Consider the following 23,153-nt stretch of genomic DNA (forward strand, 5'->3'; position numbering starts at 1 on the left):
TATAGCATATTAGGCACATTACCGCCACCCTCTGCTTTGGACTGTAAACCAAATATTAAATCCTACACATAAATCCTGTCTGTCTAATAAACTCAAAAAGAAAAAACTGCTACTCCACCCACTTGGCAGGTTCATTAAAGTTTTAATGCTGAGCTCCGGAACTCCAGTCTTCCTGAGTTCTTCCCTCATATATTGTCCTTTTTGATCATACTTAGTACAATCTATGCTTGCATGTGTAATAGTTTCCTCAGTCAAGTGGGAAAAAATATGTGCATATATCGGCAATCGCCCAAAATGATAGTCAAAAAGTAATCGTGTTAAATAACCGTGATGTCAATATTGAGCAAAAAATAATTGTGATTATGCTTTTTGCCATAATCAAGCACCCCTAAAGAGAACATACATTTTGATTTACATACACACACACAAAGCATTTAAATATGTATGTGATAAATTGATGTCTTTAATTAACAGTTACTTGAACATTTTTCAGTGTGCTCCTAAATTTCTATGTGTGCTCCTAATTTTTTTCATTTAGGAACACATGTACTCCTCGACAAAAAAGTAAGCATTGAACACTGCTGTCAGGTGTGTAGAGACAATAAGTAACTGCAGCTGGAGACAGAAAAATACTCATATATTTGAATGGAGAGTGAGAGCGAACCGCTAGGTGCTCAGGCCCTAATAAAGGAAAAACTGCAGTACAGAGCTACAAAATTTAGTTTTGATTTTATTTTTCTGCAAAAAAAAATTGGGGAGGACAGGAGGAAAACCAACATACTGCATCAAACTATATCATTGTCCCCCACCTGATGACTCACTCATTCATTTGGAATTGATCCAGTTTTTAATCGAGTGATTGTTCAGTCACCTGTTGATGTTGTGTGATTTGCTTGAGACAATTTCTTCAGTTTGTTTTTAAGCTGAGCTGTATATTAGTAATAACCTTAAAGTAACTAGAATAACAAGTGTGAACATGTCAGCTTTGTAGACCATATTTTGTATGTCATGAATATAGATCAGAGTGTGTAAGTCATGTATTTGACACATGCATTAATACTTTTTCGTGAACCTACACTTTTAGATCTGTGAATGTTTTTAATGTTCAGTATTTCTTGTATTCAGCACTGATCTGATCCTGTATCAGATTATAAACTTTGTGGTACTTTATATATTTTTGTATTCTAAGAAAATACATAAACTGTATTGATCCACAACTGCCTTCCTCTAACTTTGACTTTTCCTTATGTGTGTATACTCCGCATGACATGTGAAACGATCCCCTGCATGACACAGCGCGATCCCACACAGTCTGTGTACGGAAGAAGGGGAAAAAAACACAAATGTACTAATATTGTTGTCTTAGGTGCATGTCCTGATATGTGGTCTTCTGCTCGAACTCGCCAATGCCATGACCGTGCGTTTCACCGTAGAACAGGTTCTAGAACAAATCTTCTCAAATGTCCAGCAAGACTATGACCCCGAAGAGAAATCTGAGGACGTGTCAGAAGAAAACTGTGAGGAATACAACTGGAAGCATGATGCATCAACAGCAGAGGAACAGGAAGAGGAACACAGGGAAGAAGGCCAAACCCCTCTAGCCGAAAGAGAGACATACCTGTCGAAGAACAAAAAAATAACATGGTCTTCAGCGGCACATGGCAAACAGGGCTGTGTGGCAGACTGGAAGGTCCCGACGAGGACGAGGGCGACGACGACAGTGATGACAACGACTACCACAACTATTACCCCAGGATGCACAACATATGCAGTGTCCCGTGCCCATGACATTAATGTTATACCTCTTCATCACCTCAGCTATAGACAAACTCAGCCAGGAGACAACCAATCTGGAGGGGTTTCAAAAATACTGAGAGGGTTGGAAAAAGATGGATGATACCGACCTGCATGCATATATAGGGCTGCTAATCCTAGCAGGTGCATACAGGTCCAGAGGTGAGGCCAAGTTAATAAATGCTAAAAAGTCACGCCTGTTGTTCCCCCAAATGCTGGAAAAGTAAAGGGGCATAGCTCCAAAGTTAGCAACAAAGGGTTAGCCTAACCTGAAGACACAAAACAGAGAAATACAGAACAGAGAAATGTGTGGCTGCCGAGTTTACTGTGCACTCTGTCCCGTTACACCCCCCTCCCCAATCAATTAGATAAAGATTATGTACGATTTTAGTCAACCAAGATTTTCTTTGGTTGACTACAGCCCTAATACAAATACATTAATGGCACTACCACACCTACACAAATCAACACAATTTTAACTTGCTTAATCAAGAGCCATTAGACAGGAAACTCTTTTTTCCCCCTTTTCTTTGTCCTTATTTGTAACATAAGTCTGAACTTTAAACCAACAAAAACATACAAAAGGAGAAACAGTGCCACCTGGTGTGTAAAACAAACAACTACATGGGGGTGGGTGAATAAACAAAGACAACGAAAATTACAACAGTTAAGAAAAACAATACACATACCTGGTGAAGACAAAATAATATATTTTGCCTTTTTGGTATATGCTGCACATCTGCTCTCTCAAAAGACACACTGCAAAACAACAGAATTTGGGGCTACGGAAGCTCAGGAGGTACAAGAGAGGCAATGTGCAGCAACATAATTTCTACAGGAAACATTAATAAAACGGTAAATTGAATATTATACATTAAATAAAATGAAATGAAATGTTGGACTGAATGTTCAGGAGCTGAACACGCTGAGGACACTTTACAGTAAATGTATTTGAGCTCAGATGAGCAGCTCTGCTTTAATAAAATAACCCACATTACAGGTTTACTGTCATGTTCGTATTAATCTGTATTATATAGTATGATATGAGAGGAGCTGAGGGTTTGTTAAGTGTCAGGTTAACCCGCCAAATATCACAGAAAAACATACAAAATGGAGGAAAGACGATCAAAAAGGACAAGATCAGCCTGCTTTGGGGAAAAAAAAATCTACGTAGGCGGAGCTGCTGAATCTTGTTCCGCCCAGCAAAGTTCGCGCCGCCTGTCCTCTCTTACGTCCGCAGACACGCTTTATATACAGAAGCTCTGAAAACGTGTTTCACATTTAACTTTTAACTTGTTTAAAAGAAGATCAGTGAAAATGAGTGGAAGAGGCAAGGGAGGTAAAGGACTCGGTAAAGGAGGCGCCAAGCGTCACCGTAAAGTTCTCCGTGATAACATCCAGGGAATCACCAAACCCGCCATCCGCCGTCTGGCTCGCCGCGGCGGAGTCAAGCGTATCTCCGGTCTGATCTACGAGGAGACCCGCGGTGTGCTGAAGGTGTTCCTGGAGAACGTGATCCGTGATGCCGTCACCTACACCGAGCACGCCAAGAGGAAGACCGTGACCGCCATGGACGTGGTTTACGCACTGAAGAGACAGGGTCGCACCCTGTACGGCTTCGGAGGTTAAACCTGATCCTGATCCTGATCCACTGAGACCAGAACACAAAGGCTCTTTTAAGAGCCGCCACCTCCTCTAAGAGCTGTCCTGATATTATTTAACTAAACTTATAGGTCTAGTGAAATATTTGTTGATCATGAACATATATACTCTTGCTCCCAGTTCACCACTAAAAGGCTCTCTATGATCATGTAAGGGTTTAATTGGTGGTTGATAATTTATTAACACTGTACATAATCTTTTTTCTATTATATATGTATTTTAATCTATTATAACATTATTTCGAGGTGACAAGTTGTGAAAAAGTCCTTTCAAAATAAACCTGAGGTGTCAGGAGACAAATGAGTTTACAAGGGTTTTGTTTAATTTACACTTTTGATCATCTCTGCTTCTTTTTCACAAGCAAATAATAGGAACCACTGGTTAAACTTTCAGGTATGAATTGTTTCATAAATTTAGTGTTAGTGAATAAACTGAGTTACATGTTGTGGAGTAAAAGTCAATATTCACATGAAGACCATAGTAACATGAAAGGAAAATATGATATAGTAAATACCTCAAAATTGTGTTAAAGTACAATATTAATGCATTTACTTTGTAGTTCATATACATATGAGTCATATATTAGTATATTAAACATAAATGTAAACATGCTGGTCTGTGTGTAAAATGATTTGAATGCTTCCTGTGGTTCAACTTTCAGTTCAAGCGAGAAGCGAGAAAAGATCAAATGAATATATTATATTAGCTATAATGTAAACAGTGAATTATCTTCAGATGAGGTGGCTCTTTGTGTAAAAAGGCGGTCAAAATTTAGAGCGCTGTTTGTGTTGCACATGCGCAGTCTAGCCAACAAGTTAACCAATCCTGTGCGAGCAACGGCGCAGTGAAATTTGCATCAGATGGATATATAGAGGCTGTTTGGCGCTGCTAGAATTATTCGTTTGAGGAAATCTAACGACCAACCATGCCTGATCCAGTCAAAGCACCGAAGAAAGGCTCCAAGAAAGCCGTGTCTAAAGCCACCAAGACCGGCAAAAAGAAGAGAAAGACCCGCAAGGAGAGCTACGCCATCTACGTGTACAAGGTGCTGAAGCAGGTCCACCCCGACACCGGCATCTCCTCCAAGGCCATGGGCATCATGAACTCCTTTGTGGGAGACATCTTTGAGCGTATCGCCGGTGAGGCTTCCCGCCTTGCTCACTACAACAAGCGCTCCACCATCACCTCCAGGGAGATCCAGACCGCCGTCCGCCTGCTGCTGCCCGGTGAGCTGGCCAAACACGCCGTGTCTGAGGGCACCAAGGCCGTCACCAAGTACACCAGCTCCAAGTAAACCCGCTGTCTGTACCATCAACTCAAAGGTCCTTTTCAGGACCACCCACACCTTCACCTGAGAGCTTTAATCCTTCATGTGTGTTTGATCTTGTTAAATATGATATATATATATATATAAGATATATGATGTATTTGTAGACTTCAATAATGTCTAGTGGTATGTGGGTTTATTGGAATGGTAAAACCGTCTTTGTTGCTGTATCTAAATGTTCTGTAGAACTTATTCAGGCCAGATATTTGGTCATATTTGCACACTTCTGTATGTTAATGTTGGCATTAAATCTCCCAATGACCACACTAACGGGGACCAGTGAAAAGACTGACTGGAGTCCATGCAACTAAATGGATGCAGTTCATATTTTGGCCACAGGGTGTCGCTGCTGCTACACTATAAAGGTCACATATAATACTTCAGATGTGCTGCTGACAAGTAATCACAATCAACGTTAATTTTTACAACAAAATGAATAAACGACAAATAAATGGAGACTGAATGGCTGTGAGTTTAATTTCTGCCTCAATAATCTGTAATAATATATATAAATATCACAGCTGACCTGCAGTGTCAGATCATGTTCAGATTTCATGACAGAGATGGTTAATTAGTTTTAATCTGTTCCTATCAGGCTGAAGTCCAGACAGCAGCTTCTGTCAGATATCGCAGAAATGTTTGAAGCAATGCAAAGAAATAGAAAAGAAACAACGGGAATAAAAACTGAGACAAAATTTTATTTAAAAAGGGTCATATAAATCAAATAAATAAGATCAAGAGAGTATCTTGATTTTTTTTTAATTAAAAAAATGTTAATTGAGCAGCATTTTCAGTTTTAACTGTTTTATACTGTTTAAACTTTAATTACATTTTGTGTTTATATTTATCAGTTCAAGTATAGTATAGTATATGTATTCATTCTTTTGTTTAAAAAATGCTGAAATGTTTGGCTGAAAGTGACCAAAATACATTTTTTATATGTTCTTCATAATAATACAAGAAAAGATTTCAAAAACTGTTAATGACCTTCTAGATTTTAAGCCGTCCAATAACACCTTGATTTTCCTCATCTTTTTACCATAAATTATTTTTATTCACCCATGAAAGCTCTGACTTTCCTCAGGAACATGACAATAGAAAATGTAGCGCGTTTGCCAGTTTTGTGTAACATCTATAAAAGTAAAATAGATGGAGGTCTTGAAGCTGTAGAAAATTAAAACATTGCATCAAGCATCAAAAGAAAGGAGATGAGGGGGAAAAAAAGGATGTGGGAGAAACTCTATTCCATATTATAAATTTATGTACAGTGATTTTATGACTAATGTTGTTACCTAAATATTGATTGGTTCGAAATTTCCAGCAAAATACATATATAATAAACTGCGATAACATGTATGGTGGTGTTTTCCTCTACACAAATTTAGACATCTGACTCCCAGATATGTATTAAAAATATTTTTAGTAAAAGCTTATCAGAAAGTAAACAACATATTATATGTCTCATATCAGTTGGGAGACGAGCAGTCTGAGCAGTTATCAAGTGGAGCTGTTATGTTAAAACTGAAAAGTGCCTTATTGATTAATGAGAATGAAACTATTGAACATTTACTCTTAAAATGACAGAGATCCAGAGACATGTGGGGGGGAAATGGCAGGTGTTGGTTTTAATATGAATATAAACTATAATGCAGTGATGTATGGTGTTTTCCTAGATTTGCTAGGTGTGCTGTGGTCCTTCATAAAGCCAATATTACAAGTGATGTCGTCTTTAAACAAAGTTACTGAACTGAAGACAAAGAACAACTGACATCAGACAAGAGACTCAGTCCTTGGTTACTGATAATGTTGTAATTTATGCATTTTTGTTGTTATATAATGATGTGTTACTGCTGATGATTTATTATATTGATGATTAAGATTGATTGTACTATAATTTAGCGAAATTATGTATGGATTTATTTTCCTGTGTTAAAGTATATATCTATTAAGCTGTAAAGACAGCAGAGGAAGAACGTCTGAGATCCAAGGAGCTGATGTTCAGAAAAAGCAGATAGATCCTGAAGCTCATAAGTTTTATAGTTTATGACGATCAGACTATGAAGTGATTTCAAATAAATGATTTATTTCATATCATTTGACTGTCAGTCTACTTTATTATTTTTCCAGAGGTTAACAAAATGTGTTTAATCTGTATAAATGTGTAAAATGTTGCTGTCTACAGCTTTTTAATGCACAAACAGACCTTTTCCCATCATACATGTACACTAAAGACAAAACTGCTTCTGAATGGATTTACTCAAGATTATATAGTATTTACATTTGTTTAAGTGTCATCATAGCTCTATAACACCTTTAGAGGTAATTAGACACAAACAATAATAATAATAATAAAAGTATGAACAGAAGGATGTGTTGCTCTGTCAGAGAGTTAGTGGCTCTTAAAAGAGCCGTTGTGTTTATGGAGCAGAGGACAGTTTAAGCTCTCTCTCCGCGGATGCGGCGGGCCAGCTGGATGTCTTTGGGCATGATGGTGACCCTCTTGGCGTGGATGGCGCACAGGTTGGTGTCCTCGAACAGGCCGACCAGGTAAGCCTCGCTGGCCTCCTGCAGAGCCATGACAGCGGAGCTCTGGAAGCGCAGGTCGGTCTTGAAGTCCTGAGCGATCTCCCTCACCAGGCGCTGGAAGGGCAGCTTGCGGATCAGCAGCTCGGTGGATTTCTGGTAACGACGGATCTCTCTCAGAGCCACGGTACCGGGCCTGTAACGGTGAGGCTTCTTCACGCCGCCGGTGGCCGGGGCGCTCTTACGGGCAGCCTTGGTAGCCAGCTGCTTCCTGGGGGCTTTGCCTCCGGTGGATTTACGAGCGGTCTGCTTGGTTCTTGCCATCGCGTCTTCTCTCTCTGATCAGGAGAAAATAATAGTGAGTAGAAGAGTCACGCTGCTCTTAAAGTGTCGGAGCAGCTGCGTAACTGTGACGCTGCTTCAGACCTCCGGGTCCTGATTGGTGAGCGGCTCCTCCTGGAGCTCAGCACCGCCTAGAGGAGCGACCCACCGCCTGAACCTCCGCTCCTTATTGGGGGAAAAGCTTCATAGCGGGCCGCCCTCTGCTGCGCCGCTGGAGCCTCTTTTCTGGTTGGTCCGGCATCTACCGTCCCGCGCTACGCGGAAATATAAAGGAGGATTTTCACCGGTTGACTCATATTTTCTTTGAGATCAAACTCGAGGAGAACCCAAAAATGAGTGGCAGAGGAAAAACTGGAGGCAAAGCCCGCGCTAAGGCAAAGACCCGCTCCTCCAGGGCCGGGCTTCAGTTCCCTGTCGGCCGTGTTCACAGGCTGCTGAGGAAGGGCAACTATGCGGAGCGTGTCGGTGCCGGAGCCCCCGTCTACCTGGCGGCTGTGCTGGAGTACCTGACCGCTGAGATCCTGGAGCTGGCTGGAAACGCTGCCCGCGACAACAAGAAGACCAGGATCATCCCCCGTCACCTGCAGCTGGCTGTCCGCAACGACGAGGAGCTCAACAAGCTGCTGGGCGGAGTGACCATCGCTCAGGGCGGCGTGCTGCCCAACATCCAGGCTGTGCTGCTGCCCAAGAAGACCGAGAAGCCCGCCAAGAAGTAAACACGGAACCGGCTCCTCTAAACAACACAACGGCTCTTTTAAGAGCCACACACTCCTGATAAAGAACAAACATCCTCATGTCTCTGGTACACTGTCATTAAGACACAAATCATGTTTATTATCTATACAGAATACTGAGTCAGTGTTACACTCAGTTAAATATACTGATTATATTTGAACCATAATTGATGCTTGTGTTATGAACAATACCAGCAATCAACATTTAAAAGTTAATGTATATGATAAAACAATGCCTGGTCTATATATTAACCTACATTTGAAATAAATTATTATACTAGTTATTCATTATAATTACTAACGCTCAGGTTGATGGTCAGTGTCACAAGATGTTTACATTATAACTGCATTAATAACATAATGATGGTTGTTGTCTGTGTTGCCAACAGACCAAGAAATAAACATTTAAAAGATAATCTAGTCATACAGTGTAGAAATCATACTTATAATACAAGAATGGCTGGTATATACATTACACTACATGACATTTAGACACCATTTGAAACTAATTATACTAGTTATTAATGACTACATTTCAAACTACTTATTAAATATAATTACTGAATAAATATATATACAATAAACACAATAAGAGGAAATATGTTTATCTGATACATATTAACTTAGATGTAATAGAAAGGGAACAGCAGTAGTAATAATAAATCTATCAATGGTTTTATCATAATATATTTACAGTTTAACATCATCCTGAGTGATTTTCTGTATTTGATGCTCAGTTCAGATCATGTTATAAGAAAATAGGAGACCTTCTGTAAGAGGAACAAAGGAGCTCCCTCTCCTGCCAAACTGACATGTCAATCATGATATTTTATATTTATCATATATATACACAAAATAAATCACAATTTTATTATTGTGTAGCTTATGAACTACATAGTTTAAACATATTATAATCAGGATGCTGCTCTTTAGAGAAGTTGTGTGGCTCTTAAAAGAGCCTTTGATCAGGTTCACATGTTCAGACTGATGACAGCTCACTTCTTCTTGGGTGCTGCCTTCTTGGCTTTGGGTTTGGCGACCTTCTTTGCGGGAGCTTTCTTAGCTGCAGGAGCCTTTTTCACCACTTTCTTGGGGCTCTTGGCGGCCTTCTTGGGGCTATTGGCTGCTTTCTTGGCCGCTGCGGGCTTCTTGACCTTCTTGGGGGATTTCTTGGCGGCTGCTGTCTTCTTAGCTGCCGCTGTCTTGGGCTTCTTGGCCGCTGCGGGTTTCTTGGGGCTCTTGGCGGGCTTCTTGGCTTTAGGAGCAGCTTTCTTTGCGGGCTTCTTGGCCTTGGTCTCGACCTTCTTGCTCATCTTAAAGGATCCAGAGGCGCCGATCCCCTTGACCTGGACCAGAGTTCCCTTGGCCACCAGGCTCTTGATGGCGGTCTTGACGCGGGCCTTGTTCTTCTCCACATCGTAGCCTCCGGCAGCCAGAGCCTTCTTCAGGGCGGCTGCAGACACGCCGCTCCGCTCCTTGGACGCGGCCACAGTCTTCACGATCAGCTCGCTGACGCTGGGGCCAGTCTTCTTCGGCTTGGAGACCTTCTTCTTAGCCACTTTTGCCGGAGCGGCGGCGGCGGGAGCTGGAGCAACTTCGGCCATTATTTCCTCTGAGTTCAGATCCGACACGAATCAATCTGAGAGTCTGAGTTGACTGTTGGAGAGTCTGAGGCAGCAGGCTACACTTAAACACACCATGAGAACCGTGGAGACTCAGTCCTGCTGCTGCCTCCTCTGTGCAGCGTCAATGTCTGACACTTGTGTTTTCTCTTAGTGATAAAAGACTGAAAAATCAGTGTGTGACAAGTGTTGAAGGCTGACAGTGAAGTCAGCAGATAGCGGACTTGTGTCTCTTCATATTGAAGTCATGTAGAGCTCTGATGTTCTCTGCTTTTTCTTTGAGAAGCGAACAAACCTCACCTGATCACCGCCGTGGACAGCGCTGCTCCGCGGCTTTTCGCTCTCATTTCTCCCCTAAAATGCTGTAAAATACATCAGAGCTCCACCAAAAACAGTTTTCCAGCTGGTTCACATGTTTGTTCAAAGACTCAAAGTAAAAACAACCTTCTGTTGATCATCAGTTTGTTATAAAATGAAGCGATTCTGGTCGCAGCAAACACACTGACGAGGCTCCTGATGCCGTTTAGCCAGACTTCCTGTCAGAGCTGCTATGTCAACATTTCTTCTCTTATTCAACTATTTATTCTTCTATTTTTAATAGAGGTAATCTACAACACTGCAGTACTATTAATGTGTATCATACTTTATATTAATGTTTATTAATTATTGTTAATGTATTCATTAATAAATACATTAAAATCATCACTGACGGCTGTCTGTGGGTGAAAGGTTTATTGTTACACTGATTAAAGAAAAATAATTATGGTTCAGTATTTCATATTAAAGTTATTTTATATGTTCTGCTTTCTAAAGTCTCAGAGTAAAAAAGCCTTTTTACAAATTCTTTAAAATATTCTGGCACTGACATCAATATAAAACCTTTTGATTAGAGAAAAGAGTGTAGTATTAAAAGCTTTCTCTGGGCCACTACACGAAATAACATCTGGGCCTCAGGCCCTTTAAGTTTAAACAGGGGACATATATTAAGTGAATTTGAAATATATCAAAATACATTATATTTACCTTTTGTTTAACATGTAAACAATATAAATTATTTCAAAAATTGTGCAAAACCTTCTAAACCTCTTCAGACCTTTTTTTTTTCCCACTAATTAGAAGTTTTAAGAAGTCATTTATATTTTATCTTCCCCTCTGCGATGTAGAAATGAAGTCAAATCACATTTTTATGTCCACTCATCTGTTTATATTTGTTTATGTCCACTACAACAGACATTTTCTGTGAAATGCTACATATATTAAAATAGATTTGTAATGATTGTATTAACTATATGTGTCAAGGCAGACACTGACCAAGGCTGGTCTGCATGGACGCCGACCTCCACTTCTCCGAGACAGGCACACATCGTGGGGGATGGTGTTCTCGGGGTTGAATGCTTCTCCTTTCTTTCGTCCACGTCCCTGTGACCAATCAACTCCATTTTCGTGTCAGGTTTGCAAAGGCTATGCGATCGTTTGTGTGATGTTGGTAGCAGAATAGCTCAGATTCATCAGGACGGTGGTGATCCTTGGATCCTTCATGGCGTCTCTCACTACCTTTCTTGCCAGTGCAGGAGTCTCTCTTGGCTTCCTACCACATCTTCTGAGATTTTTCACAGTGTGGAACTCCTTGTGCTTTTTGATTATGTTTTGCTCTGTGGCCACTGGCACTTGAGAACACTTGTATATGGTTTTATAGACTTTCTCCGTCCTGTGAGCAGCCACAATGTGCAACCAGAGGTCCTCACTAAGCTCACTGGTCTTCCAACTGACTAGTAACTGACTAGAGAACTACTGAATCAGCTGTTCTCAATCTATAGTTGATTACAATACTCTAGAAACATGGTAGACATTACCAAGACCATATGAAATGGTATAGAAGCTTTCATTTTCTCAAAAATTTGCAACAATTTTAAGTGGTATGAATAATTTTTTTGTAGAAATGTTTAAAAAAACAACAGAAATAGTTTAAATGTATCATTAACATCTCTGACACAATGTCTTACCATCTTTTGTCACATGCTTGTCATTTCCAGCCAGAAGAAACCTGTTGGTCCAATAAAAATTCACTATAAATAATAATAAATAAGTTTGGCATGGGCATGAATAATTTTGGGCTGAAGTGTAAGTGGTTGAACATGTCCTAAATTATTAGATAAAGTAAATATGGTGAGATAGAAAGGAGGGATCTTTTCACAACTTGGCAACCAAAAAATGATGTGAAGCCGATTTATCCTTGTGGCCTGGAAGTTTTAACACATGTTGCAGAAAGTATTTAAAGCCTCTGGAAACGTGGCTTGAAATCATAAAAATGCATATATTATATCAAAGTTGAGTGTCTCATTAAGCATCCAAAAAAATCTGGATGAAAGTAAACATTCATAACTATTAGAAAACTGAGCTCAAAAACAGCTAATTTGGCTGCTCAAAGCATTTCTCAGGACTGTGTGGGCGTGTCCAGATCACGTTTGATTGACAGCTCACTTTCAGCTCAGGTACCGTTTTATTTTCTATTCATTCACTAAAACGTTTTGCTGAAATGGAATAAAATACTAAATCTATCAAATGGACCCTACTTGGTTAGAAAGCTTGACTAATCGACTAACTAGCAAAACAGGTTAAACCACCCAAATCTGTGTTTTTATTTAACTATACCTGCTGGAGTATGATGCTAATCGTTTTAGCATTCTCCATTCACATACATGAAACGGTTAGCATAGCTTAAACGTTTTGCTATTAACTACCAAATCTATCAAATGGACCCTACTTGGTTGAAAGCTTGAATAATCCACTAACTAACAAACTAGGTTAGACCACCTGAAACTGTGTTTTTATTTAACTATCACTCCTGGAGTATGATGCTAATCGTTTTAGCATTCTCCATTCACATACATGAAACGGTTAGCATAGCTTTTCTATTAAAAACTTTTGAGCTTATTATAATTGGTCTACTAGTTATCTTGACTAATCAGCTAACTAGCAGACTAGAGTAGACCACACATATCTGTTTTTATTGAACTATACCTCCCAGACTACGAAACTAAGTGTTTTAGCATCTTTCATTTACTTACATGAAACAGTTAGCATTAGCATTGCTATGCTACACTTTTGAGCTACTTATCTACTCCGTGATTAATACAGATTTGGATGGTGAACCCAAGTCTGCTAGTTAGCTTAACACAGTAACTTTCAAACCACATCAGGCTAATTTGAATTCTCATTCTAGCTAAAAGCAAAGAAAAGTGCACTGCATTGTTTTCTCATGGGGGAGACGAGAGTGTTGTGAAGTCAGCTTGACCAGATACCAGACAGCCACGTCAATCGTCTTTTTAAATATAATTGGGCAGGTTTTACGTAATAAATTCCCTAGTTTAGCTCCGTCTAACTACAACTCAGTAACAAGGGAAGGGAGAAAATTAGGCTACACAGGAAAAGAATTACATGTTCTTGTAGTTTTTCGGTATTTACTATATGCACAGTAGATCTCAAGTTACATAAATAGCCAGTAATGGATTTGCCTTTCCAGTGTTTTAACCTTTTCTATTAATGTTTCTTAGATCGAGTATTATTAAATAATATCAGGACAGCTCTTAGAGGAGGTGGCGGCTCTTAAAAGAGCCTTTGTGTTCTGGTCTCAGTGGATCAGGATCAGGTTTTACCTCCGAAGCCGTACAGGGTGCGACCCTGCCTCTTCAGTGCGTAAACCACGTCCATGGCGGTCACAGTCTTCCTCTTGGCGTGCTCGGTGTAGGTGACGGCATCACGGATCACGTTCTCCAGGAACACCTTCAGCACACCGCGGGTCTCCTCGTAGATCAGACCGGAGATACGCTTGACTCCGCCGCGGCGAGCCAGACGGCGGATGGCGGGTTTGGTGATTCCCTGGATGTTATCACGGAGAACTTTACGGTGACGCTTGGCGCCTCCTTTACCGAGTCCTTTACCTCCCTTGCCTCTTCCACTCATTTTCACTGATATTCTTTTAAACGAGTTAAAAGTTGAATGTGAATTACGTACTAAGACTAAGACTAAGAAGTTCATGGGCCTGGAGGGATAGCTCAGGGCTTCTGCCCTTTTCTATCCATAGTAGGTGGATCTTGTATCTTTTTGGTCTTGGTCGGCGGAGGAGAGGCAGAAGGATGTGGGGGGACTCATGAGGTTTCAGGACACATGTGGGCCAAGGCACAAACAAAGCAAAACAAAACAAAACAAAACAAAGAAAAGAAAAAAAAGAAAAAAAGAAAAAAAAAAACCTTGTGTTTGGTGTGTTTTATCTACATTTATGTATGTGTGTGCGTGTGGGTGATATTAAGCAGCAGAGGTGGAGTAATATTCTGTGTATCCAGGTTTGGTTAGTCGGTCATGGGGGGTTGGTGGCTGGAGGGTCTTTGGTTAGCTGTAGAATGAATGAGAGGGGGGTGTTAACTGTTAATTTTGCTTCCTTTATGGTTTGTTGGAGTGAAGGGTTGTTTGTTGCTGTCCTCAGGTATTTCAGTGCTATTGTTTGGTGTCTCTGTCTTAGGGTTTGAATTCCTGTTATGGTGTGTATATAGTGGTTGCTGATGTATGATGGGAGTCTGTGTGCTAATTTGAGTGCTTTGTTTTGGATTGTTTGTAGGCGTTGTAACTGGTTGTCAGAGATGGTGATCCAGGCGGGGACGGAGTATTCGAAGAGTGGTCGGATGTACGATAGGTAGACTTTGATGACTGTAGAGGGTGATGCGCCATGTTTTCCACAGAGGGCTTTGAGATGGTTGAGTCTATTGTTTGCTTTTTGTTCCAGGTTATTGACGTGCTTTGTCCAGGTCATGTTGTTTTGGAATGTGACTCCGAGGAATGTTGCTTCTTTACTGATATTGATTTTCTGGTTGTATAGTGTTAGATTGGCACTGTTGTTGGGCTGCAGGTGTGGGTTTTTTGTGAAAAGGACGCACTGTGTTTTGGCAGGGTTAAGTTTGATTCTCCACATGTTAGACCAGTTTTCTATTTCAGTTATGCATGTGTGGAGTTTTTTGGCTGCTAGGTTTGGACATTTGGAACTGGACCAGTAGCAGAGGTCGTCTGCAAACTGTGAGACTTTGGCTATGGTGGCTGGGGGGTAGTATATATCAGATATGTATAGTAGAAAGAGAAGTGGACTCAGAACTGCACCCTGTGGAACTCCTGCTTGGGGGGTGAAAGGTGTTGATATGGCAGAGGCAACTTTGACTTTGATTTGGCGGTTGTTAAGAAAGCTGAAGATGATGGATTGGGTGGGTTTAGGGAGTTTGAGATTTGTATCCAGTAGTCTGTATTTGAGTCCGTTGTGCCATACCTTGTCGAAGGCTTTTTCTATATCAAAGAATATTGCCATGGTTATTTCTTTTTTGTTGAAGTTTCTGTGGATGTCTTCTGATAATCGGATGATGTTGTCTGTGGTGGCTCTCCCTTTTCTGAAGCCGGCTTGATGAATTCCTAGGAGGCCCATAGAGTTTATGTGGTTTGTGAGGCGTGAGGTGAGTATTCTTTCAAACAGTTTTCCAATGTTGCTGAGAAGGCTTATGGGGCGGTAACTAGTGGCATTGTGCGGGTCTTTTCCTGGTTTGTGGATCATAGTGACAACAGCAATCTGCCAAGGTGAGGGGAAATGACCGGTTATGAGGCAGGTGGAGAAGAGCTGTCCAAGGTGCTGGAGATAAGCGGTTGGTGCTTGTTTTATCAGTATGGTGTCAACATTGTCCTCCCCCGGTGCTTTGTTTTTCATCTTTTTCAAGTGCAGTTGTATTTCTTGGATGGTGACTGGCTTTGTGAGGGGATGATGTTCTGTGATGGGACTGGCTGTATTTGTCTCTTTTGTGTTGTGTTTTGTCATTTCTTTATCAACCAGGTCTTTCCATGTATTGTCAAAGTGTGGGTCATTTGGGCATGAGTGGATGTTTTCAAGATGATTACGGAAGAGTGTGGCTTTTTCTTTGTTGTCACTGATGATTTTGCCTGAGGATTTGATTGGTGGTGTGTTATTGTTTTCTGAATCTCCATTTAGGCTCTTTATTTTTTGCCAGAAGGTCCGGGGATTTGTGTCCTGATTGAGTTTTCTGTAGAATGTCTTCCAGGTTTTCTGCTTGTGAAGGGTAAGTTGTATTTTAATAGTGTTTTGGAGTCTGTTTATTTCTGTTTTGGTTTGGGGTGATCTGAACCTTATGAATTCTCTTCTCAGCTTTCTCTTGTGTCTTATGAGTTGGAGCAGGTGAAGAGGTAATGTCTGTGTCAGTGTTTTAGCAGGGTTTTGGGGTATTGTTTCCTCTCTGGCTCGGGTGAGAAGTTGACTTGACAGCACTGCTTGTTGGTCCAGACCTTGGGGGGTGGTTATGAGGGTGGTGTTTTGTAGTTTTTCTTCTATGTATGTTCTGTATATTTCCCACTCTGCTGTTTTGTAGTTGTACCTCTTCCTTGGAGTTGCTTGCAGATGAAAGGAGAATGTTGTGAGGACAGGTAGGTGGTCGCTGGAGAGATGATTTGTGGTGGAGAACTTATGTGAATTACGTTCTCAGAGCTTCTGTATATAAAGCGTGTCTGCGGACGTAATAGAAGACAGGCGGCGCGAACAAGATTCAGCAGCTCCGCCTACGTAGATTTTTTTCCCCCAAAGCAGGCTGACCTTGTCCTTTTTGATCGTCTTTCCTCCATTTTGTATGTTTTTCTGTGATATTTGGCGGGTTAACCTGACACTTAACAAACCCTCAGCTCCTCTCATATCATACTATATAATACAGATTAATACGAACATGACAGTAAACCTGTAATGTGGGTTATTTTATTAAAGCAGAGCTGCTCATCTGAGCTCAAATATATTCCAGCTGTTTTACTGATTGTAATGTAGATTTAATGTAGTGATAAATCAATAAATAATGAAGAATCAGCAGCAGAAAGGAGGCATCAAGACAGTCATTACTATTACTTAGAACAACAGTCAGGAGCCAAATGAACAGTGAAATATGTCCATAAGATCCCTTCATAATCACTTTAATATCCAGTATGAACGGGAGGAAAACCTCTTTCACTCCTGGACGGCTGTTTGAAGACGTCGTCCTTTAACTGTTCAAACTGAGTCACCTCCAGCTCTTTAGTCCCAAACAAACAACTAAATGAGCTTCAGTGTTGTTAGAAATCCTCCTTTATAAACACACAAACACACTTTTGACCTTTGGAAAGGTCACACGCTGTTCAGCATCGGGACTCGTGGTCTGATCTGCACAAACAGATTCATTCATGTTAATAAAGCAGCTTCAATTCAAACCAACGATGATTTGACACTATATTATTTCATGAATGTGTTATATTTCATTTCACCACTACGGAATAACTTCACCAAAACCAAACAAGTAACTAAATAAAAAAGAAACCACATAGTGACAGAAATGAAGCTCTCAGAGTTGGCACAAACAGCAGGTTTAACACTTAAAAAAAAACTATTAGATATCACATATGGAAGTAAACAAACCAAAATATGTTTCAGTTTTTTAGATTCATCAAAGCAGCCAGTTTGTCTTGATGACTGGTTTATACTGGTGGTGATTTCTGAACCAGCTTCATGAAGTCGTCACCTGGATGGTTTTCAATGAACAGACTAAAACCTTCATGTTCACTTTATATGTATATAAGAGCAAAATGTTCACAATATACTGTTGTATTGACAATTACAGTTTACTGGTTAAAAAAGGAAATTCTGAGTGAACCAGTATAGTGTTGGAGGAAATAAAGGATATAAATAAAAATCCTGGAGTTGATGTCATATATACTGATTTGTGACAATAAATGTATCCCATTTATATTTATAGCTTCACTTTTTCCTTGATATACATGCACACAAATAAGAACATATTAAAAAGGATTAAAGCTCTCAGGTGAAGGTGTGGGTGGTCCTGAAAAGGACCTTTGAGTTGATGGTACAGACAGCGGGTTTACTTGGAGCTGGTGTACTTGGTGACGGCCTTGGTGCCCTCAGACACGGCGTGTTTGGCCAGCTCACCGGGCAGCAGCAGGCGGACGGCGGTCTGGATCTCCCTGGAGGTGATGGTGGAGCGCTTGTTGTAGTGAGCAAGGCGGGAAGCCTCACCGGCGATACGCTCAAAGATGTCTCCCACAAAAGAGTTCATGATGCCCATAGCCTTGGAGGAGATACCGGTGTCGGGGTGGACCTGCTTCAGCACCTTGTACACGTAGATGGCGTAGCTCTCCTTGCGGGTCTTTCTCTTCTTCTTGCCGGTCTTGGAGACGCTCTTGGACACGGCCTTCTTGGAGCCTTTCTTCGGTGCTTTAACGGGATCAGGCATGACGGCGGCTGGTTGTTTCTCCTGGGTCGGATAGTGTCGGTGAGCTGTGGACGGTTTATTTATATGCAGTTCATGCAAATGACGCTGTGCTGTTGCTCGCACAGGATTGGCTGATTTCTAGAGAGTGAAACTGGGCACGCGCCACACTGTGGTTACGTTTGGTAACCCTGGATACAGTAAAGACCGACCAGTTAATACACTTAATATAAAATATCACATAAATATACAGTATATATGGTATTTTTAATATATATATATATATATATATATGTGAGTATTCTATGAATATCAGAAAAACATTCAAGTTATAAAGCAGGATGAAAGCAGTGGAGGAGGAAATATTCAGATCCTCTAGTTAAGTAACTATCATTAATTTATGTAAAAAAAAAAAAATCACTACAATGAAACTGAATCCCTTAATGTTTCCATTCCATTAATTTATCCATTAATAATGATGGTATTTTTTTATTAACAGGATTTTAAGGTGATAATTAATGTTTTTAAAGAGTTAAATGTTTCACATTTTCTAAGTCACTAGGTCTGCAGTTATATTTAATAAACCATTAATGAAAATAATTAAAATCTGCAGGTATAAATGTTAATAAAGTGTTGAATGGATGCTCTGCAGCGCTCTCTAGTGGCTGAACATCACACGTGTCTTCTTAAACTATTAGAAGAAAGGTGTTTTTCACAACCCAAAAACTATGCTTATTAATGATTAATAAATGATTTATTAATCATTAATCAATACTTATAAACCCTTTATAAAGGGTGCTTCATCAGAAAATAGAGCTGAAATTACATGAGCTCCTATTCTCAGTGACAAAGTATTAAAGTAAATTTATTAGTATTGTACATGATTTCTATGTACTTTCTCTTCTATATTTTCCTTTTATGCTACAGTTCATTAACGATCAGTGGTTTTTATTTTATGATTATGACAAAATACACACAGTAAACTCATTAAAGCTAAAACAACTTTATCTTAATGAGCTGGAACACAAGTTGCAGGAAACGTTCAAATTGTTATAGCGACAAGTTCATGTTTTATTTCTGTAAATAGAAAATAGTTATCTAGTGTTTAGGAGACTCAGACTGGGATCTGAAGACCACCAGGAGTCCTTAAGACTGTATTAACAAAAACACCTTGTTCTTATACAACAAAACGGGACAACGTTTTGAATGTGACCTTTTACAGTAAAGCTAGTGTGTATAAATAATATCAGGACAGCTCTTAGAGGAGGTGGCGGCTCTTAAAAGAGCCTTTGTGTTCCGGTCTCAGTGGATCAGGATCAGGATCAGGTTTAACCTCCGAAGCCGTACAGGGTGCGGCCCTGCCTCTTCAGTGCGTAAACCACGTCCATGGCGGTCACGGTCTTCCTCTTGGCGTGCTCGGTGTAGGTGACGGCATCACGGATCACGTTCTCCAGGAACACCTTCAGCACACCGCGGGTCTCCTCGTAGATCAGACCGGAGATACGCTTGACTCCGCCGCGGCGAGCCAGACGGCGGATGGCGGGTTTGGTGATTCCCTGGATGTTATCACGGAGAACTTTACGGTGACGCTTGGCGCCTCCTTTACCGAGTCCCTTACCTCCCTTGCCTCTTCCACTCATTTTCACTGATCTTCTCTTAAATGAGTTAAAAGTCGAATATGAATCACGTAGACGTAGACGTAGAAGTTCATGGGCCTGGAGGGATAGCTCAGGGCTTCTGCCCTTTTCTATCCATAGAAAGGGATTTTGTATCCTTATGGTCTTGGTCGGCGGAGGAGAGGCAGAAGGATGTGGGGGGACTCATGAGGTTTCACATGTGGGCCAAGGCACAAACAAAGCAAAACAAAACAAAACAAAACAAAGAAGAAAAAAAAGAAAAAAAAAAAAAAAAAAAAAAAAAAAAAAACCTTGTGTTTGGTGTGTTTTATCTATATTTATGTATGTGTGTGCATGTGGGTGATATTAAGCAGCAGGGGTGGGAAAATATTCTGTGTATCCAGGTTTGGTCAGTCGGTTATGGGGGGTTGGTGGCTGGAGGGTCTTTGGTTAGCTGTAGAATGAATGAGAGGGGGGTGTTAACTGTTAATCTTGCTTCCTTTATGGTTCGTTGGAGTGAAGGGTTGTTTGTTGCTGTCCTCAGGTATTTCAGTGCTATTGTTTGGTGTCTCTGTCTTAAGGTTTGGATTCCTGTTATGGTGTGTATATAGTGGTTGCTGATGTATGATGGGAGTCTGTGTGCTAATTTGAGTGCTTTGTTTTGGATTGTTTGTAGGCGTTGTAACTGGTTGTCAGAGATGGTGATCCAGGCAGGGACGGAGTATTCGAAGAGTGGTCGGATGTATGATAGGTAGACTTTGATGACTGTAGAGGGTGATGCGCCATGTTTTCCACAGAGGGCTTTGAGATGGTTGAGTCTATTGTTTGCTTTTTGTTCCAGGTTATTGACGTGCTTTGTCCAGGTCATGTTGTTTTGGAATGTGACTCCGAGGAATGTTGCTTCTTTACTGATATTGATTTTCTGGTTGTATAGTGTTAGGTTGGCACTGTTGTTGGGCTGCAGGTGTGGGTTTTTTGTGAAGAGGACGCACTGTGTTTTGGCAGGGTTTAGTTTGATTCTCCACATGTTAGACCAGTTTTCTATTTCAGTTATGCATGTGTGGAGTTTTTTGGCTGCTAGGTTTGGACATTTGGAACTGGACCAGTAGCAGAGGTCGTCTGCAAACTGTGAGACTTTGGCTATGGTGGCTGGGGGGTAGTATATATCAGATATGTATAGTAGAAAGAGAAGTGGACTCAGAACTGCACCCTGAGGAACTCCTGCTTGGGGGGTGAAAGGTGTTGATATGGCAGAGGCAACTTTGACTTTGATTTGGCGGTTGTTAAGAAAGCTGAAGATGATGGATTGGGTGGGTTTAGGGAGTTTGAGATTTGTATCCAGTAGTCTGTATTTGAGTCCGTTGTGCCATACCTTGTCGAAGGCTTTTTCTATATCAAAGAATATTGCCATGGTTATTTCTTTTTTGTTGAAGTTTCTGTGGATGTCTTCTGATAATCTGATGATGTTGTCTGTGGTGGCTCTCCCTTTTCTGAAGCCGGCTTGATGAATTCCTAGGAGGCCCATAGAGTTTATGTGGTTTGTGAGGCGTGAGGTGAGTATTCTTTCAAACAGTTTTCCAATGTGGCTGAGAAGGCTTATGGGGCGGTAACTAGTGGCATTGTGCGGGTCTTTTCCTGGTTTGTGGATCATAGTGACAACAGCAATCTTCCAAGGTGAGGGGAAATGACCGGTTATGATGCAGGTGGAGAAGAGCTGTCCAAGGTGCTGGAGATAAGCGGTTGGTGCTTGTTTTATCAGTATGGTGTCAACATTGTCCTCCCCCGGTGCTTTGTTTTTCATCTTTTTCAAGTGCAGTTGTATTTCTTGGATGGTGACTGGCTTTGTGAGGGGATGGTGTTCTGTGATGGGATTGGCTGTATTTGTCTCTTTTGTGTTGTGTTTTGTCATTTCTTTATCAACCAGGTCTTTCCATGTATTGTCAAAGTGTGGGTCATTTGGGCATGAGTGGATGTTTTCAAGATGATTACGGAAGAGTGTGGCTTTTTCTTTGTTGTCACTGATGATTGTGCCTGAGGATTTGATTGGTGGTGTGTTATTGTTTTCTGAATCTCCATTTAGGCTCTTTATTTTTTGCCAGAAGGTCCGGGGATTTGTGTCCTGATTGAGTTTTCTGTAGAATGTGTTCCAGGTTTTCTGCTTGTGATGGGTAAGTTGTATTTTAATAGTGTTTTGGAGTCTGTTTATTTCTGTTTTGGTTTGGGGTGATCTGAACCTTATGAATTCTCTTCTCAGCTTTCTCTTGTGTCTTATGAGTTGGAGCAGGTGAAGGGGTAATGTCTGTGTCAGTGTTTTAGCAGGGTTTTGGGGTATTGTTTCCTCTCTGGCTCGGGTGAGAAGTTGACTTGACAGCACTGCTTGTTGGTCCAGACCTTGGGGGGTGGTTATGAGGGTGGTGTTTTGTATTTTTTCTTCTATGTATGTTCTGTATATTTCCCACTCTGCTGTTTTGTAGTTGTACCTCTTCCTTGGAGTTGCTTGCAGATGAAAGGAGAATGTTGTGAGGACAGGTAGGTGGTCGCTGGAGAGATGATTTGTGGTGGAGAACTTATGCAGTTTTGAAGCCAGATCAGGGGAGCATATGATCAAGTCCAGAATGTCTGTGCTGCCTGTTTGGGGGGATGTATAGGTGGGTTCGTTTGTGTTGATGATTGACAGATTTGTGCTATTCAGGATCTGTTTGAGTGCTATGCCACTTTGATTTGTTTTTCTGCAGTGGAAGTCTACATGCTTTGCATTGAGATCTCCCATTATGAGGGAGTGGCTGGGGTTGGAGATAGCGTTAAACAGTGCAGCTGAAGGTTTTATTCCAGGGGGACAGTATATGCTGGTGACTGTAATAGGGTGATGTGAGTGGATTTTCATTTTGGTTGCAATGTATTCATTTCCTTGTAGTTCTTCTGGTGAGAGGCCGAAATCAATTTCACTGTATTCAATGTTATTTCTGATCAGGATTGCTACTCCTCCTCCATGTCCTGTCTGCCGTTCTTTTCTTATGATGTTGTAGCCGGGGATCTGAATTCGTGATTTGGTTGATAACAGTGTTTCATTTATGGAAGCCACAGAGACATTCTTCTCCTTTAGCAGTTGGATTAGCTCCTCTTTGCTTCCCCTTATTCCTCTAATATTTATGTGTAGAAAGGTGGTGAGGGCCATTATGAAGAGTGTTAGAAGGAACAAAGAAAATGACTGGAAATAGACATCTGTTGTCTTACAGAGAATGACACAC

General features: G+C 40.8%; 8 protein-coding genes across 8 annotated transcripts; 3 read left to right on the forward strand and 5 right to left on the reverse strand.

Moving 5' to 3' along the window:
* Positions 1–3,076: 3,076 nt before the first annotated feature.
* Positions 3,077–3,438, forward strand: LOC137196116 (histone H4). The gene has a single exon (XM_067608933.1). The coding sequence runs from the start codon at positions 3,112–3,114 to the stop codon at positions 3,421–3,423; it is 312 nt and encodes a 103-aa protein (XP_067465034.1). The 5' UTR covers positions 3,077–3,111; the 3' UTR covers positions 3,424–3,438.
* Positions 3,439–4,345: 907 nt separating this feature from the next.
* On the forward strand, positions 4,346–4,796 carry LOC137196114 (histone H2B 3-like). The gene has a single exon (XM_067608931.1). The coding sequence runs from the start codon at positions 4,382–4,384 to the stop codon at positions 4,748–4,750; it is 369 nt and encodes a 122-aa protein (XP_067465032.1). The 5' UTR covers positions 4,346–4,381; the 3' UTR covers positions 4,751–4,796.
* A 2,376-nt stretch (positions 4,797–7,172) lies between these two features.
* Positions 7,173–7,666, reverse strand: LOC137196120 (histone H3). The gene has a single exon (XM_067608935.1). It carries the CDS (start codon positions 7,628–7,630, stop codon positions 7,220–7,222), a length of 411 nt encoding a protein of 136 aa, XP_067465036.1. The 5' UTR covers positions 7,631–7,666; the 3' UTR covers positions 7,173–7,219.
* A 120-nt stretch (positions 7,667–7,786) lies between these two features.
* Positions 7,787–8,414, forward strand: LOC137196122 (histone H2A-like). The gene has a single exon (XM_067608936.1). The coding sequence runs from the start codon at positions 7,981–7,983 to the stop codon at positions 8,362–8,364; it is 384 nt and encodes a 127-aa protein (XP_067465037.1). The 5' UTR covers positions 7,787–7,980; the 3' UTR covers positions 8,365–8,414.
* Positions 8,415–9,324: 910 nt separating this feature from the next.
* On the reverse strand, positions 9,325–10,063 carry LOC137196119 (histone H1-like). Its single transcript, XM_067608934.1, has one exon. It carries the CDS (start codon positions 9,984–9,986, stop codon positions 9,378–9,380), a length of 609 nt encoding a protein of 202 aa, XP_067465035.1. The 5' UTR covers positions 9,987–10,063; the 3' UTR covers positions 9,325–9,377.
* Positions 10,064–13,601: 3,538 nt separating this feature from the next.
* Positions 13,602–14,008, reverse strand: LOC137195062 (histone H4-like). The gene has a single exon (XM_067607132.1). The coding sequence runs from the start codon at positions 13,965–13,967 to the stop codon at positions 13,650–13,652; it is 318 nt and encodes a 105-aa protein (XP_067463233.1). The 5' UTR covers positions 13,968–14,008; the 3' UTR covers positions 13,602–13,649.
* Positions 14,009–17,896: 3,888 nt separating this feature from the next.
* LOC137196123 (histone H2B 1/2-like) lies at positions 17,897–18,350 on the reverse strand. The gene has a single exon (XM_067608937.1). The coding sequence runs from the start codon at positions 18,311–18,313 to the stop codon at positions 17,942–17,944; it is 372 nt and encodes a 123-aa protein (XP_067465038.1). The 5' UTR covers positions 18,314–18,350; the 3' UTR covers positions 17,897–17,941.
* A 1,011-nt stretch (positions 18,351–19,361) lies between these two features.
* Positions 19,362–20,012, reverse strand: LOC137196124 (histone H4). Its single transcript, XM_067608938.1, has one exon. The coding sequence runs from the start codon at positions 19,927–19,929 to the stop codon at positions 19,618–19,620; it is 312 nt and encodes a 103-aa protein (XP_067465039.1). The 5' UTR covers positions 19,930–20,012; the 3' UTR covers positions 19,362–19,617.
* Between the last annotated feature and the right edge of the window lie 3,141 nt (positions 20,013–23,153).

Source organism: Thunnus thynnus, chromosome 13, assembly GCF_963924715.1.
Source record: "Thunnus thynnus chromosome 13, fThuThy2.1, whole genome shotgun sequence".
Lineage (NCBI taxonomy): Eukaryota > Metazoa > Chordata > Actinopteri > Scombriformes > Scombridae > Thunnus > Thunnus thynnus.